The sequence below is a fragment of the Vicugna pacos genome, chromosome 16 (genome assembly GCF_048564905.1).
Source record: "Vicugna pacos chromosome 16, VicPac4, whole genome shotgun sequence".
Classification (NCBI taxonomy): Eukaryota; Metazoa; Chordata; class Mammalia; order Artiodactyla; family Camelidae; genus Vicugna; species Vicugna pacos.
The window spans coordinates 43511078-43525926 of record NC_133002.1 but is presented as its reverse complement, the minus strand read 5'-3'; the positions used below and the strand labels follow the sequence as shown (position 1 = coordinate 43525926).

At 34.8% G+C, this 14849-nt stretch overlaps 1 protein-coding gene across 1 annotated transcript in view; it reads right to left on the bottom strand.

The window, feature by feature from the left end:
* Positions 1–1181: 1181 nt before the first annotated feature.
* Positions 1182–14849, bottom strand: part of YWHAE (tyrosine 3-monooxygenase/tryptophan 5-monooxygenase activation protein epsilon) — a 35508-nt gene continuing 21840 nt past the window's right edge. Inside the window, exons 2-6 of the mRNA XM_006214428.4 lie at positions 11821–12020; positions 9280–9386; positions 8397–8603; positions 6526–6662; positions 1182–2127 (exon numbers count right to left, since the gene is read on the bottom strand). Of these exons, the coding sequence (XP_006214490.1) occupies positions 2075–2127; positions 6526–6662; positions 8397–8603; positions 9280–9386; positions 11821–12020 (704 nt within the window). The 3' untranslated portion in view covers positions 1182–2074. The remainder of the gene's footprint in view (positions 2128–6525; positions 6663–8396; positions 8604–9279; positions 9387–11820; positions 12021–14849) is intronic.

Here is a 14849-nt window from a genome sequence, read left to right as displayed (position 1 = left end):
CCCATTAGTGATTTAAAAATCTGTGATAGAACTTTATGAATTCCTCTAGTTTTGGACCAAGATGCAGCAGGCATTTGGCAGCGTTACTGCTGGAAAAAGAACAAATCAATCTGAAAATCTCTTGGAGGTGGCTCCAAATAGTTTATATACAATCATCTCCAAATATCTGGCAGAAAAGCAATTCACAAAAACGTTTATCCTAACTTACTGGCACACTTAGTAAGATAAGAACTACTAAAACATTAATTCATCTGTTAATTTTCCAAGTTTTCACTACAAAGAACTTAACCCAAGGTATACTTTTGGTGTCAACATTTCATTTAACAATGCGTCAACTGTGGTGAAGCTAGTTCTCATACATCGTTGACAGGGCTATAATGTGAAACAACCCTTTTGGAGGGAACCTGGACAGTATTTACCAATTAAAAAGTATGTTTTCTGACACAGGAAATCTACAAATGTACTGAACAGATATATATGAAATTCTTGTAGTAGACCATTACAAGGACATTCACTGCAGCACCATCTACATTTGCAAGGCTGGAAACAATCTGAATGTCCAAAAGCAACCAACTTTTTTTCCGTAAATCATGAGTACAATGTGATGCAGTCATTCGAATGAGGTATCTCAATGCCTGATATACAATGACCCATTTAAACTAAATATCTAATACACAATGATGTGTAAAATCTTTCTGGAATATACTTACAGTGAGCATTCCCAGTAAAGGTTCACCATGTGACATGTACTACTGACAATGCATTTAATTATTCTTCTCCACTCCTGCCACTGACCTGGGGGGATGTTTTACCTCAGCCTACAGATTATTCTGACACATTCGGCCTTATTTGGTCATACAACCCAAAAACCTGCATGCTAGAGGATGATCCATAATTAGACCTTGTATTAAATACACTGGTGCTTTAATAATTAAAGTACTATGTTGCTACCTGGTTTAGAAGACAGGATACTTGGGCTTATACTTTCTGTTCTTCACAACCAGGTTATAGGTACATTTTCTCCCCCTAGAAACATACATCATTCTTGGGAAACAGACAAGTGAGTTACGGAAGGAAATAAATAAAAAGGGGATCTTTTCACATTCAGGCAAACAATATCGTCAATGTGTTTAGACTAGAGATTTTATTTTAGAAGGATAAAGGATGGAGGCGCAATAATATTTGGCATTTTTAATTTAGGTTTGTTTTATTTAAGTTTAATGTTAATCCATGCTGTGTTTCAGTAAGAACAATACAGATTCTGTATCTGTGGCTCCAGTCAGATATCCAGTAGTACAAATTAGCTTCAAGTTACACATACTGAACAAAAGAGGTTGAGCGAGCGAAGGAGGGGAGGAGGGGCCCGGGGGGGAGAGGGAAGAAGAAGAAACAAAGAATTGAACACGCATGCAGGCTTTTCCATACCACCTTCAATGCTACCTGCTTCAGAGGGACAGTAAAAGTAGGCAAGAATGAGCAGCCACGGATTGTTGAACTGTTACCAGCACCACGCTTTTCAGCAACACTTCAGCAGAGTTTGAAACACTTTTTACAGCAAAATCATTATAACAAACTCCCCAAACAACCTTTTTTAACCACCTCAAGCTAACACCCAATTAATTTTAAACATTGGTATAAAATTCAATTTAAACAATTAGAAAAAGGAAAAATGATACCATATATGCCTGTATAGTGTGATTAACCTTTCTCTTAGATGCTTGCATCACCTAGAAGTCTAATGGTTTCGAATGTAATCCATTTCTAATGGTGATCTTGCCACATTTGGCAGGAGACAATACAGTAATGCTGAAAAAGCCTCTATGCAGTCCTGTTAGTGTCTTAAAGAACCTAAAAGCTGGGACCAGTAAAATCCACAGAAATTCACTCTTGCCTTTAAGAACTTTTGAAAACTGTTTAAAAAAAAAAAAACCAACAGGGCAGGAACCTAAATTCTGAGACCAAATGTAAAAGTCAGATTTGGTGGTTCTCAGTGACAATGGGGGAATTTCCAAGAGGGGTGGGATGGGAAGGTGTAGGGTGGTCAGAGATGGTTTCTCTTGTTGGCTTTTATGTCTCACTGATTTTCATCTTCCACATCCTGCAGCGCTTCTTTATTCTGCTCTTCACCTGCAAATAAAAATGACAGTAAATTATTTTGTAACAATTAAATTAGGCTGCTGTGGTCACTAAGGTATCATTCCAAGCATAAAGATTCCTTAACACTTGCTACAATTGGTATAAACACAGACAAGCAAAGGATTTCTACCACCCTTGACATCTGAGATGCCTAAACCAAGAGGTGCTGCCGGATCAAGGTCCTGAAAAATCAACAGGATTGGGAGGAAAAAAAAAAAAAAACTCAACGTTTTTATGCTAAATAAGCTCTTAAACAGCCAAGGTAACCATATTATTTAAATGATTTTCAAGCTTTCATGTATATCTTGAGTCAAAATACTCTTTCTCAATAACCTCTTCAAGAACCAAGAGTAATTTTTTGCAAAACCTAATTTATCCACAGGCTCTATATTAGAAAGGTTTCAGTAAGAGAAATGAACAGCAAAATGCTTCAAAGGAGTTCTATAGTTTTGGAATGAGGGTTCTGGTTTTGTAAATGAGTATTTTATATGTTGTATTATGGACAGTCACACCAAACCATAAACCAGATTTCTCACTCCAGAGTGACACAGCATGCTCAAAGTAAACCAGACCACTGAGGTTATTAAAGAAGGGCATTTGGACCAGTTCTCTCATGCCATTTTTCTTTTCCCTTTGAACATGATGATTAGCCTGAGGAGTTTCAATTGCACTATGACATGCAACAGAAAGCCAGCCTATTCACTGGAGAGTCATCTACCTATTAAAAGCATTAAATAAGTCAGCCATAATAAAGAAGCATGCAGGCATTTGCTAAAAACAGTAGAAGTTACATTCTTTTGTGCTTTAACAAACCACTTATAATTCTTATGTACAGGTCTGATCAAAAATAAAAAATCAATTAACTAACCCAATAATCATGACAGTTCAGACAACCCATCCATTCATACTGCTTGTTAAATTACTTAATTAGAATGGACAAATGACACTAAGACCGGCTGCCTAGAGACATAAAGCATTTACTGAGGAATGCTGTTAAAACAGTCTTAAAGACCTTGATATTATCTGATAAATGCTGTCACCGCAACAATGGTTAAGATAGTTTTAGTCATTTTAACACTTCTTTGGTGATAAAAATATTTAACATTAATTATGTGACTCTAAAAAAGTACTTAAAATAAAGATCTTAGATTCATATTTAGAAAAAGACATGCAAAGAAAGACAAAAATAACCATTTACAAGGGAAGAAATGATAGACCACCGAATTGTTCCCCCAAAGAACAATAATGTATTCAAACTTAGGAAATGATAGCAACATTCACTCTCATTTTTTACAGCAATACACTGCCAAAACATGGTTAACATACAACAAAAGAGCACACTCTAATTTACTCGTAAGCAACTATTAGATTTGCCAAAAGTTCCAAATAACTTTGGCATAAAAATAGTCAGGTAAGTCACACCCAACCAGAGGTAGAAAGGGTAGTAGATCATAAATTTCTTAGAAGGTTTCCCATCCTGGAATGAACAGGCAGGTTTTTTAAGCAACAGGATGATGATATGCAGGCATGATTAGTGAAGAACCAAAACTAAAAGCAGAATTCACTGTGCCATGATAATGACTTACAAAGTAGAGTTTTTAGGAAAGGAAGAGTTGGATTTTCCTTTAGGAATCTATATTGCAAGGAGAAAGGGAGGGAGAACAATCATATGAAAGCAACATTACAAGAAAAATAAACCAAGAGCAGGACAGAGGAAAAACATCAATGACCTAGGGAAGTCAAGATTTTGGTCTTTTTATTTTGTATAAACTTCACTCTAAGAAATAATCTGTTCCTTTTTAAGAGGACAAAATAATATCCTCTTAAAAGATATACAGAAAGGGGGGGAGTTTCCTCAGATATGTACTTCTTTGCCCACTGTTTCTAGATTTTGGAGGGGAAGGGACAGAGAGAACACACTTCTTCTCAAAGGACTTGTGTTTTAAACAGCCCTCTGATCACGGGTTAAGAAGGGCGGGCTGAAATCATTTGATGAGAAAAAGTACTGCTCCTCTTAAAGAATTATGCTCCAACACACCCAGACAGACATTAACATATCCTGCAGTTTAAAAAAGCAAACATGTATAAGTAAAACTTGTGAACTACATACTCTTCTTCCTTTAGAAACCCTCAATTCAAATGTTTTTGCACACCATTTTTCATATGAAGTAAATAAAAAGGGAGAAAACCATTTAAATCCTTAAAAACTAAACCCAAGCTACATCTTAGCCAATTTCATGAGCAAAATTCTTCCACATTAAGCATTGATTCTAAGTCACAAAACCAATTTAATAAAACATAATACTCTACGTTTTAGTAAAACTGGCAATTTCCTAATACCCACAACAATTTATAAATACAGTTTGTTATTTTACTAAAATCTCAATAGACTACTTGCATTTTTCATGTTAAACTATGTTTCATAATTCCAAATATCTTGTGACAGCTCTCAAATCAGTTAGTCTATTTCAACCAAATTAAATTAGCTGATCAATTTACAAAGTAATGAGAAATTCATATTTGATACATTGTAAGATGATTATAAATCAATAAAAAATGTTAAAAAAAAGAGAAATTGATGCAAGTAAATCTCACTAAATTTTTAAAAAATGTTTTAGGATTAAAGAGTAATCTACCCTAAAATGTAATAAAACATCTTTGTACAAAGAACCATTCCAACTATGAAAACATAGGCAGTTTAAAGACATCCAATTTTTAAATGATCCATTAACTAAGAAAAAGAATATCTGGTTTCTGTACAAAATTGGAATGACAAGTATTATAAGGCTACTTCAATTAATCAATTCTTGATTATGAGTGATAATAAAAAATCTAGAAAGTTAAGTATCTAAGAACGGGCTTTCCAACTGACCACCTTTTTGTTATTTTTACCCTCCAAAAAAAAAAACGTCCCCAGAAGTCAGAGGGATATACAGCTAGGTCAATATCGCTTACCAAACTCTCCACATGATTTCCTTTTATCCCCTCAAACAGGCAGAGAGATTAATAGTCTTCTCTGAACTGGGGGTGACTATGAAGAGTCCATAGCCGTTTAGGTAGTCTTCTTAGTAGTTATTGTTAGAAAACAACAGAATTTAAAGCTGGAAGGAACCTTAAGTCATTAGTTCAGAGATAGTTAAATTGGTTTTGAGTTCCACAGACTGGTCATGGTTGCCTGAAGCTCTGTATTGAAAAGTAATCTGTGGCTCCGATTGGCTTTGTTGAAAGTGTACAAGGTCACATGTGCCACATATTTCAAGCCAACCCTAGTCAAGTACCTAGAAAGTTCACAGAGCTAGCATGCTTTTAGAAGCAGAGTCACCTAATTCTCACTTGAGCACCATAAACCAACTAAGTCTAAAATCTGATTCTATCCTTCAAATGACAACCTACATTCTGATACCTATTTTCAGAGACACTTTCAAAAAGTATAATGCTTCCAAAGACAGTACAACATGTTGGTCTGACCAACAGAAACCTCAAGTAATGCAGCATATGCTTCAGTTTGGGTAATACTCTTCAAAGATCTACACCTAATAGTGACAACAATCTTTGCTTCTACTACCCATATCACCACCACCAATTAAAAACTCAGTCTCATAATACTCATGTCACACTGGTTGGTGTCCATCTCCCTGTTCCTCCCCTCTTCAATGATCTATCATGGATAAAAAAAGAATCTTTGGAAATGGGCAAAATAAAATCTCTCTTAAAATCAAGAAATGTGACAAATTTTAAGCAACGACCCCACCCTCATTCACAAGATTAAATTCTGTAAAACAGCAACTATTTACAACTGAAACTCTAGAAAAACAAAAGAGAGATTATACCAAACCTCTTAAATAAGGACCTATGGGCAGGACATTCCATTTGTTGTATAGAATACAGAGGGAAACTAGTTCCTTTATAAAGATTTTCACACATAGAAAAGATGCTTCTTAAATATCTACTGGTACTATGTAGTTTTAACCTGAGGATTACCACTAGCCAAAGCAGTCATCATGACATTCAAATACAATTAATCTTACACCTCTAAAATTGAATCTGAGAAAGATAATATGAACTGCTCTAAGACTTTCAAAACAGTGTGAGAGAAGAGGTAAACTAAGTTTAGCAATCATTATTAGAGGCAAAACCTCAGATCTCTGATTATTAACAAAAGATTCCCTTTCCCAAACAAATCTTTTACTTTATCATCTTCTCACCCAAAATCGAAGACTATACTTTATTATTTCCTATAAAGGCAGTAATTTAATTGTTAGTTTGGAGGCTAGGATACTTTGGAGGTTAAGTCTAAATTGCAGCTTAATGTAAAGAAATACCAAGGAATTTCGAAGAGTAAACACATCTGACAACTGAAAAAGACACATTTAACTTCAGTTCCCTTACCATCACCCTGCATGTCTGAAGTCCATAGTGTCAGGTTATCACGTAACAACTGCATGATAAGTGTAGAGTCCTTATAGCTTTCTTCACTCAGCGTATCCAGTTCTGCAATTGCATCATCAAAAGCTGCTTTTGCCAACCTACAAGTATTTACATAAATGTATTACAAAAATAAACTAAACAAGTCCAAACACAGAATTAGAAATGACTTAAGTTAAACTGCAGTCTTTTCTTCAGTTATCACACAGAATTTTAAGTGACCCTTGAATGCTTGCATTTAGGAACTGAAATAAAGGAAAAGCTGATGTAACTGATGAAAATTAACTTTCTTCTAAAATTTTGTAATCTAGAAACCTTGGAACTAGTGCAATTTCTGAAGCACCACTTACTACTATCCTTTCCACAGGCAGACCAATTTGCATCCTAAATCCACCACCAAAATATAGGCATAATAAAGGTATTTCCAAGTTCTAGTCAATAGGTCACTTATTCAATAAAGTTTTAATGTAAAAAGAGAAAACTGTGAGACAGGATCTCACAGTTTAATTCAACAGAACTTAACAGTAAGTAAGAAAAAAAGTAATATGGAATCCATGGAAATGTAATCATACAAGCTATTTACTAAATTAAAAGAAACAAAATCCATACTCATTCATCTACACCAAGTGAGGCTGGACAAAGGTGGGGAAACGAAAGAGACACAATCTGAGTCCACAATGAACTTAAAACATCTAATAGAAGGACTGCCACACAAATAACTAATATAAAAGAAGGATGACATGCTATTCTGAAGAAAGTGCTTTGGGGACTCAAGAGGGGGAGCAAATGGAGACGTCATATTTGAACTAATTAAAGTAAAAGCATGGAAGTGACTTGAGGTGAAGCTACGCGTGGGACAGCTAGACTAGAGAATGGCAATGAAAGATTCAACCAATACATCAACTGAATAGCTACAGCTTCTTTAGTTAAGACATTACCTGTTTGTACAAATTCAACTAGTCATTTAGAATGTTTTCAGATAATACTAGTTTCCACTCAAATGAATATACCTCACATCATAAAAATCTCTTTCATAGAATATCTGATTCCTACATATTCAATACTGAAGTTACAAAGAACAAATACATTATTCCTAACATACAAGGTACCCAAAACAGGCAATTCATTAAGACAGAAAATGGAGATTGCCAAGGACTGAGGCAGAGGGGAATGGAATATGGAGTTACTATTTAGTAGCTGGTTTGTTTCAGCTGATGAAAATGTTTTAGAAGTAGTAGTGACAGTTGCACAATATTGTGGGTATACCTAATGCCTCTGAATTGCACATTAAAAAACAGAATGATAAACTTCATGTTACGTGTATTTAAAAAGTAAAAAGCTATGTACATAAAGATATTTCTTATATATCTGTATCAAAAATTGGGAACAATCTGAAGTATAAAAATGGAATATTTTTACGTAAGTCAAGGATGGAAAACTTTATAATAGAAAATAAAAAATGGTAATGTACACTAAAAGCATAACTATATTAAAAACATGCCTACAAAGATAGAAAGCTGATACACAAAAATGAAGATAATTCTATTATGAAAATTCCTCTCATTCCTTTCTCCTACTCTAACAAGATTCTTTTCAATCTACCAATCAAATTTTCCCCCATCAACCTACTTATCCTAACTGCTATCCTAATGATCTGAGATATGTCTGTCTTTCTATCATCCAAAACAGTTTCATTAAGAGCCAAAATAAATTCTTTATCACATGACCGAGACAACAAGGCAGTCTCAGGGAACAACACAGACAAACAAGTAGTTATTCTCTTCTGTAACCTCTTTCACTTCCAGTGAGAGCTTTTGTTCTCTTCTATGACTTACCTGCAGGCACGGTCAGGGGAATTAAGAATTTCATAGTAGAATACAGAAAAATTGAGAGCAAGACCTAAGCGGATGGGATGTGTTGGTGGAAGTTCTGTCATAGCAATATCACTAGCAGCTTTATAAGCCACTAGGCTGTTCTCCGCAGCCTCCTTCCTGTCGTTTCCTGTGGCAAATTCAGCCAGATACCTGTGGTAGTCCCCTTTCCTAAAACAAAACAAGACAAAACAAAAATAGACTTAGGAATGTTTCTTAAACTGTTACATTTTTCTATATTATATAAAATCAAATATGCAACAAAAACACATAGATTAACTTTTTTTCAATATTTCAATTATTTCCCAATAATTTCAAAAAGTCTCTTTCAGGAATGACTGACATCTATTTAGTTTTCCTCCTTAGAGATTTCACATTGCCAAATATAAGCAAAATCCTAAAGTAATTAACTTAGAATGCTCAAAAATCAGTAAATTTATTACTTGATAGACCAGAATTAAACATGAAAGTGGTTCCAAAGAATGGCACAACAGTTTGTTAATCATGAAATAAAAACTTTTTCTATATAAAATATTAAGACTGAACTGTGTAAAGCACTGCTTGTAGCTAGGGGGGCAGCCCCTCACAAGCAAATGAATTTAAGTAGGCAAAGTAAAACCTAGCACACTTTTACAGTAATAGTCTGACCACCTTAAAAGCAGTAACATTGATTCTTCTCATGCAGTGAATTTGCAAATGAGTATTCAAAAGTTAATTTTAGTTTTGAGAATGACTCCTTCCATGTATCCAACATTAAATAAAATACTGAAAACCTACATAGAAAAAGTAGTGATTCTAAGAGGGCCAACATTTAATCTGACATTTTCCCTTCTAGTATAGAACCTACATTTTATAATAGAAAACCTTGGACTCGCCAGTGTTAGCTGCTGGAATGAGGTGTTTGTCCAGTACATCCAGAATGTCACAACAGATTAACTTTAGCTCAGTCTCAACCTATAAAGAAAAGTCGAAAACTGTTTAAGTCTAAGAAATTATACAAACTTTCAAACATTCTATTTCCAGTTAGGGGGAAGAGAACCGTATTAAACAGAACATACACATTTCTCTCCAAATCCCCATTCCCTGCTCTTGATACAAAAGAAAAATTGTCTCCAGGTTATAAAAATTATTTTACTATGTGACATTACCTAAGTGCTTTAAAAAGGAAGGGTGCGTGCGGCCCATGATTTAAAAAACAACACAGCCAACAGGACATTCAAAACATGTATGTTCTATGGTATGGAATTAGATCTCAATAAAGTTAATTAGAAAAAGAACTGTCAGAGAAAAAGAAGGCAACAGGAAGATATTATTTTAAAAGAATCAGGCAAATATGAAAATAAATGTTTTAAAAGGTTATTTTTGCAAGAGGAAATCATTAAAATTTTAAAACATAGGCTAAAGAGAAAAAGGGAGGGTGCGGGGAAGGTGTAGAGCTTAGTGGTTTTTAGCATGCACAAGGTCCTGGGTTCTATCCCCAGTACCTCCATTAAAAACAAAAATAAGAATAATTAATTATAATTATAAATAATAAATAAACCTAATTACCCCTGCTTCACCCTCCCCTCCAAAATCTCATAGGTCAGCTACAAAACACCAATTACTACTAAGTGCTGAACATTTTAGTTTCTTTAATGAGGTAGCAACTATTGCCTCCATTTACATGGGAGAGCAAAGATTACTATATTGGCCCAAAGATCACTAACTTAAAGAACTTAGAGGCAGACTAAGGACTTGAATCCAGGAAGGTTGCATGGCTAGGGTCAGAGTTTGTAAGGGATGGAATAAAAATTCAAACCCAGGTTGTTCGCCTCCAAAGCTCACATTCCTAACCACTACTATGCTCAACAGCCAATCACTTTAAAGGCAGAGCTCTATAGCCAGTTATGGCACCCAAAATCTGTAGACTAAAGTATCACCACTCATCTCAATTTATCATGCCAAAAATGCATACCACCCCTAAACACACATACACATTCTGCTCTCCATTTTATATTAATTCAATGACACTGTTCGACCTTTCTAAATTCTTTCCATGCCCTCTGGAAACTCCTTGCCACGGTAAATAATACCCCCACTCTTTCATCTCTTAAAATCTTGTCCTAATTCTAAGTAAAACTAGCTCTCTCCTGCATGAACTATCTCCCTTGTGACTTTTCAAGTAGAGAGAGACTGCTCTAAGAGAAGGACGATTTCTGAACTCGTAACTCCTCACTGACTCAGTATGAGTGCTAATATTCCAAAACCCTTCCTCCCTGGAAGCTCAGCATCTACACTTTCTCAATTTCTGTCATAAATAGATCTCCGTAGGCCCTTTCACTACATTCACGAGTAGCTACAGCCTGTCTCTTCAATTCCTGGTAACATCCCAAGGTATTATAAAATTCCTTTCAACAAAGTTCCTTGATCTCAACTCCATGACCCTTACTTGTCAATACTCCTGTGCTACTGGAAGTCTTAAATTCTAATATTTAACTACTAAATTATAACTTCCTTTTTGTGCCTGCTTCTGTAATTTCCTTCACTGTACTTTTTTTTTTAACTTGATTTACAATGTTGTTTCCCTCACTGTACTGTGTTTACATGAGATGTATATATCTCTGTTTCACTAGGATCAGTTTCTCAACAGCACTAGTGACATTTTGGGCAACATACTTGTTATTGGGGAGGAAGGGGCACTATTCTATGCATAAGATGTTTAGCAGTATCCTTGTCTCTACATACTAAATACCAAATAGCACCCTCAAGTTGTGACAAATCAAAAATGTCTCCAGACACTGCCAAATGTCCTCTGAGGAGCAATATCACCTCTGGTTGAAAACCACTGCATTAGATCAAATTTTTTTGACTAAAACCCACAATAGGAAAGACAACATAGACACATATTTTGTCTGAAACAATCTTATGAAATAATGTTCAATGCCTTCTGATTTTTTCTGTTCTATTCATAAAACAATGACTAGACTAACCCTCCATAAAGACAGTAACTTTATCTGTCCCATCTTTGCACTCACAGTATTTATCAAGTTGTGTGATACAAAAGAGGCACACAAATATTTGCTAAATTGTTCTGAATGGTATAATTTCAAGTCACTCAAGGAAGTATTTTGCAGTTACCACAATAAAAACAAAGATTAAATTAGTTCTCTATTTGTACAGTGCCCAAAGTTGAACACTGCTCTCTGTAGCTTCTAAGGAAGAAAGCTGATCTCCTCTGTCCTGAAATACTGTACAGCTTCTAATTCCTAATCCAGGTGAGTAAAAGATGCAAATCCATTAAAATATAAATACATGTCACACAGGTATACAACACGTGTACTAGGCTATAATCTAAATAGCCCAACACATAAGACTCCATTCTTTGTTGTCTAGAATATGACAATCTCACCATTTGCCGATATTCCCGAATCATTTTTAGTTTGTCTTCTCCTCCCTTGTTTTCTTCTTTCTGTTCAATGCTGCTGATTATTCTCCAGGAAGCTCTTCTAGCTCCAATCACATTTTTATATGCAACAGATAGAAGGTTCCTTTCTTCAACTGTCAACTCCACATCCATCCCTGCTACTTTCTTCATTGATTCCACCATTTCTATAAGGGAAAAGTAAAATGAGACCTTACAAACTAAGTTTTGTTAAGACATCCCTATCATGGTAGGTCTTTTTTCAGTCAAGCTAACGTAAAAAAAAGACAAAAAAATTTTTTAAGCAAAATAACTTTACAATCATCAAGACTAATGTGAATCAAAAACTAAAAACATGGAAAATAAAGTTTAAGAGCCTAGAACAAGAGGATCTGGAATGTAAGTTGTATGGAACCAGAATGACTACACAGTACCAAGTATAATTTAGTATAGCTTGGAGATACCTGTCATCTTAAGTACGAGAAACAGGAACGCACATCTACCCATTTCCCAGTAAAATAATTGAGCTGGCAGTTTAACACAAAAATTTTTAATTTACAGGCTCTAAAATGTATTTTCTTACAAATAAATTATTCCCCAAATAAATACAAATAAACTGAATTTCCTCAAAACAAAAACAAAAACAAAAACAGGGAGGAAAGGGGATTCACCCATACAGCAAACATATACTGAGCATTTCGTTAGTCAAACACAAACCAAACTTAGAAGCACAAACCTCCTTTAGAAGGCACTGTCCACCTATGAATTCATTCACTGGCAAAACTCTGCGTGTTTCTATTTGTTACCACCAGATGGCGAGCAAAGAAAGGGGCCCAGATAAATCTTGGGAGATACCAAGTATAGCATAATATAGGCAATACATGTGAATGCAAAGAACCAAAAACAGCTCAATAAATACTAACTAAATAAATAATGAAAACTATGCTTTCAGAAAAGACTAATGCCATATTACTATGTAGCTCTCCAACTTTACTGAGTCAGAATCTTTAGTGATGAGACCCAAGGATCTGTGTTTTAACAATCACACTTAGCAAACATTAACACTAAGCATAAACATACTTTAAGGTATGACTTTATGAACCACTGCTTAAAGACATGCTAAATTATGTGTAATTCCAGGAAAACACATTTCAAAAAAGTATCCTCATATAAATAAATCAGTATCCTTATATAAATAAATGAGTAAATAAACCTAATTAACTCCTCTCACTTAAAAAAAAACATAAAGAAGTATGGGGGGAGGTATAGCTCATTGGTAGCATGCCTAGCATGCACAAGGTCCTCGGTTCAATTCCCAGTACTCCCTGTTAAACAAACCAACCAACCTAAGTAACTCCCCTCATTTAAAAAAAAATTATTCTTTCAGCAATCCTTTCAGGAATATCAGGAAGTTAATATAAAACAGTTCAGTAGTTTTTTATAGAGTTGAACACCCGAAGATTCAGCAAGCCCACTACTAGGGACATTCAGGACATTTGGGGAAGGGTGTAACAGAAGTGTTCTACTGTGGTGGCTACACAGCTGAAATGTAGTTACCAAAACAATGAACTGTATGTGAAAAGTGGTGTACTTTATATACTTTACCCCAATACAGCTGATTTTTAAAAATACAATTCTGAAGCATTTAAAAAAAGAAATATTAAGGCATATGGTACTAAGACTATTAATTGATTGGTGGGAGCCTGAAAACATTCATTTGAAACATCCAATTTTTTTTTTAACCATTGACATGAAAAAAGGCTAAACTTAGTGGCAGAGGAGTAAGAGGATATTATTTCATACTCACTGCCATACTAGTTCTCAAAAACTAACAGCAAATTAAACATGCCTCAGAAGTGAAGTATTTCACTTTTATAAGTTGGTCCCAACAAAACAATTTAAAAAGTAACCTAGCTACACACAAAAAAAGACCATTAATTCTTCTAAATCATAGGGCTTTGCAATATTATATATGGAAAAACTATACCCAAATATTTAATAACATTAAGATTCAACAACATGCCTCTGGCTAGTACCCCAGATAATTTAGATTTTCTTCACTTTTCTATGCTTTAGAAATTTTCAACAATGAACATTTAATAATTTTATAATGTAAGGGGGGATATATCTAAAACATTAAATGACATTCTACTATCCCAGACTCAATTAAGTATACATAAGTATATAATTCCCTTCATTAAGAAAGCCACAAAACAATGCACAAAAAACTACAGTACTACAGCAGCAGTTATTATTAAATACCATATAACTCACCCATTTAAAAGTGTACAATTCAACGATTTTTAGTATATTCACAGAATTGTGCAACCATTACCATAATGCATTTTAGAACATTTTCCATCACTTGAAAAAATCTCAAGGGGAAGGTACAGCTCAAGCGGTAAAGTGCATGCTTAGCATGCACGGAGTGGTCTTGGGTTCAATCTCCAGAACCTCCTCTAAAAGTAAATAAACCTAATTACCTCCCTCCCCACCTCCAAAAAAAAACTAAAAGAAAAAGAAAATCTCCATATATCCATTAGCATCATTCCCCATTTACCCACAAATCCCTCAGCCCTAGGCAACCACCAATCTACTTTCCAATTCTATGGATTTACCTATTCTGGACATTTCATATAATATACTGCCTTTTGCAACTCCTTTCATTTAGCATGTTTCAAAGTTCAGCCTTAGTGCAGCATCTATCAATACTCCACTTACTATAATGGACATACCATTTTATTTGTCCATCCATCAGTCATTGGACATCTGAGTTGACTCCAATTTTGGGCTGTTATGAATAATGCTGCTGTGAAAATTCATGTAAGTATGCATTCAAGTCTCTTGAATATAAACTTAAGGAGAAGAACTGTAGGGTTAGGCTCTGTGACTTTGTCTTTTTTTTTTTTTGAGGAGGGGTAATTAGGTTTATTTATTTTGACAGAGGTACTGGGGATTGAACCCAAGGACCTTGTGCATGCTAAGCACACTCTACCACTAAGCTATACTGTCCCCCT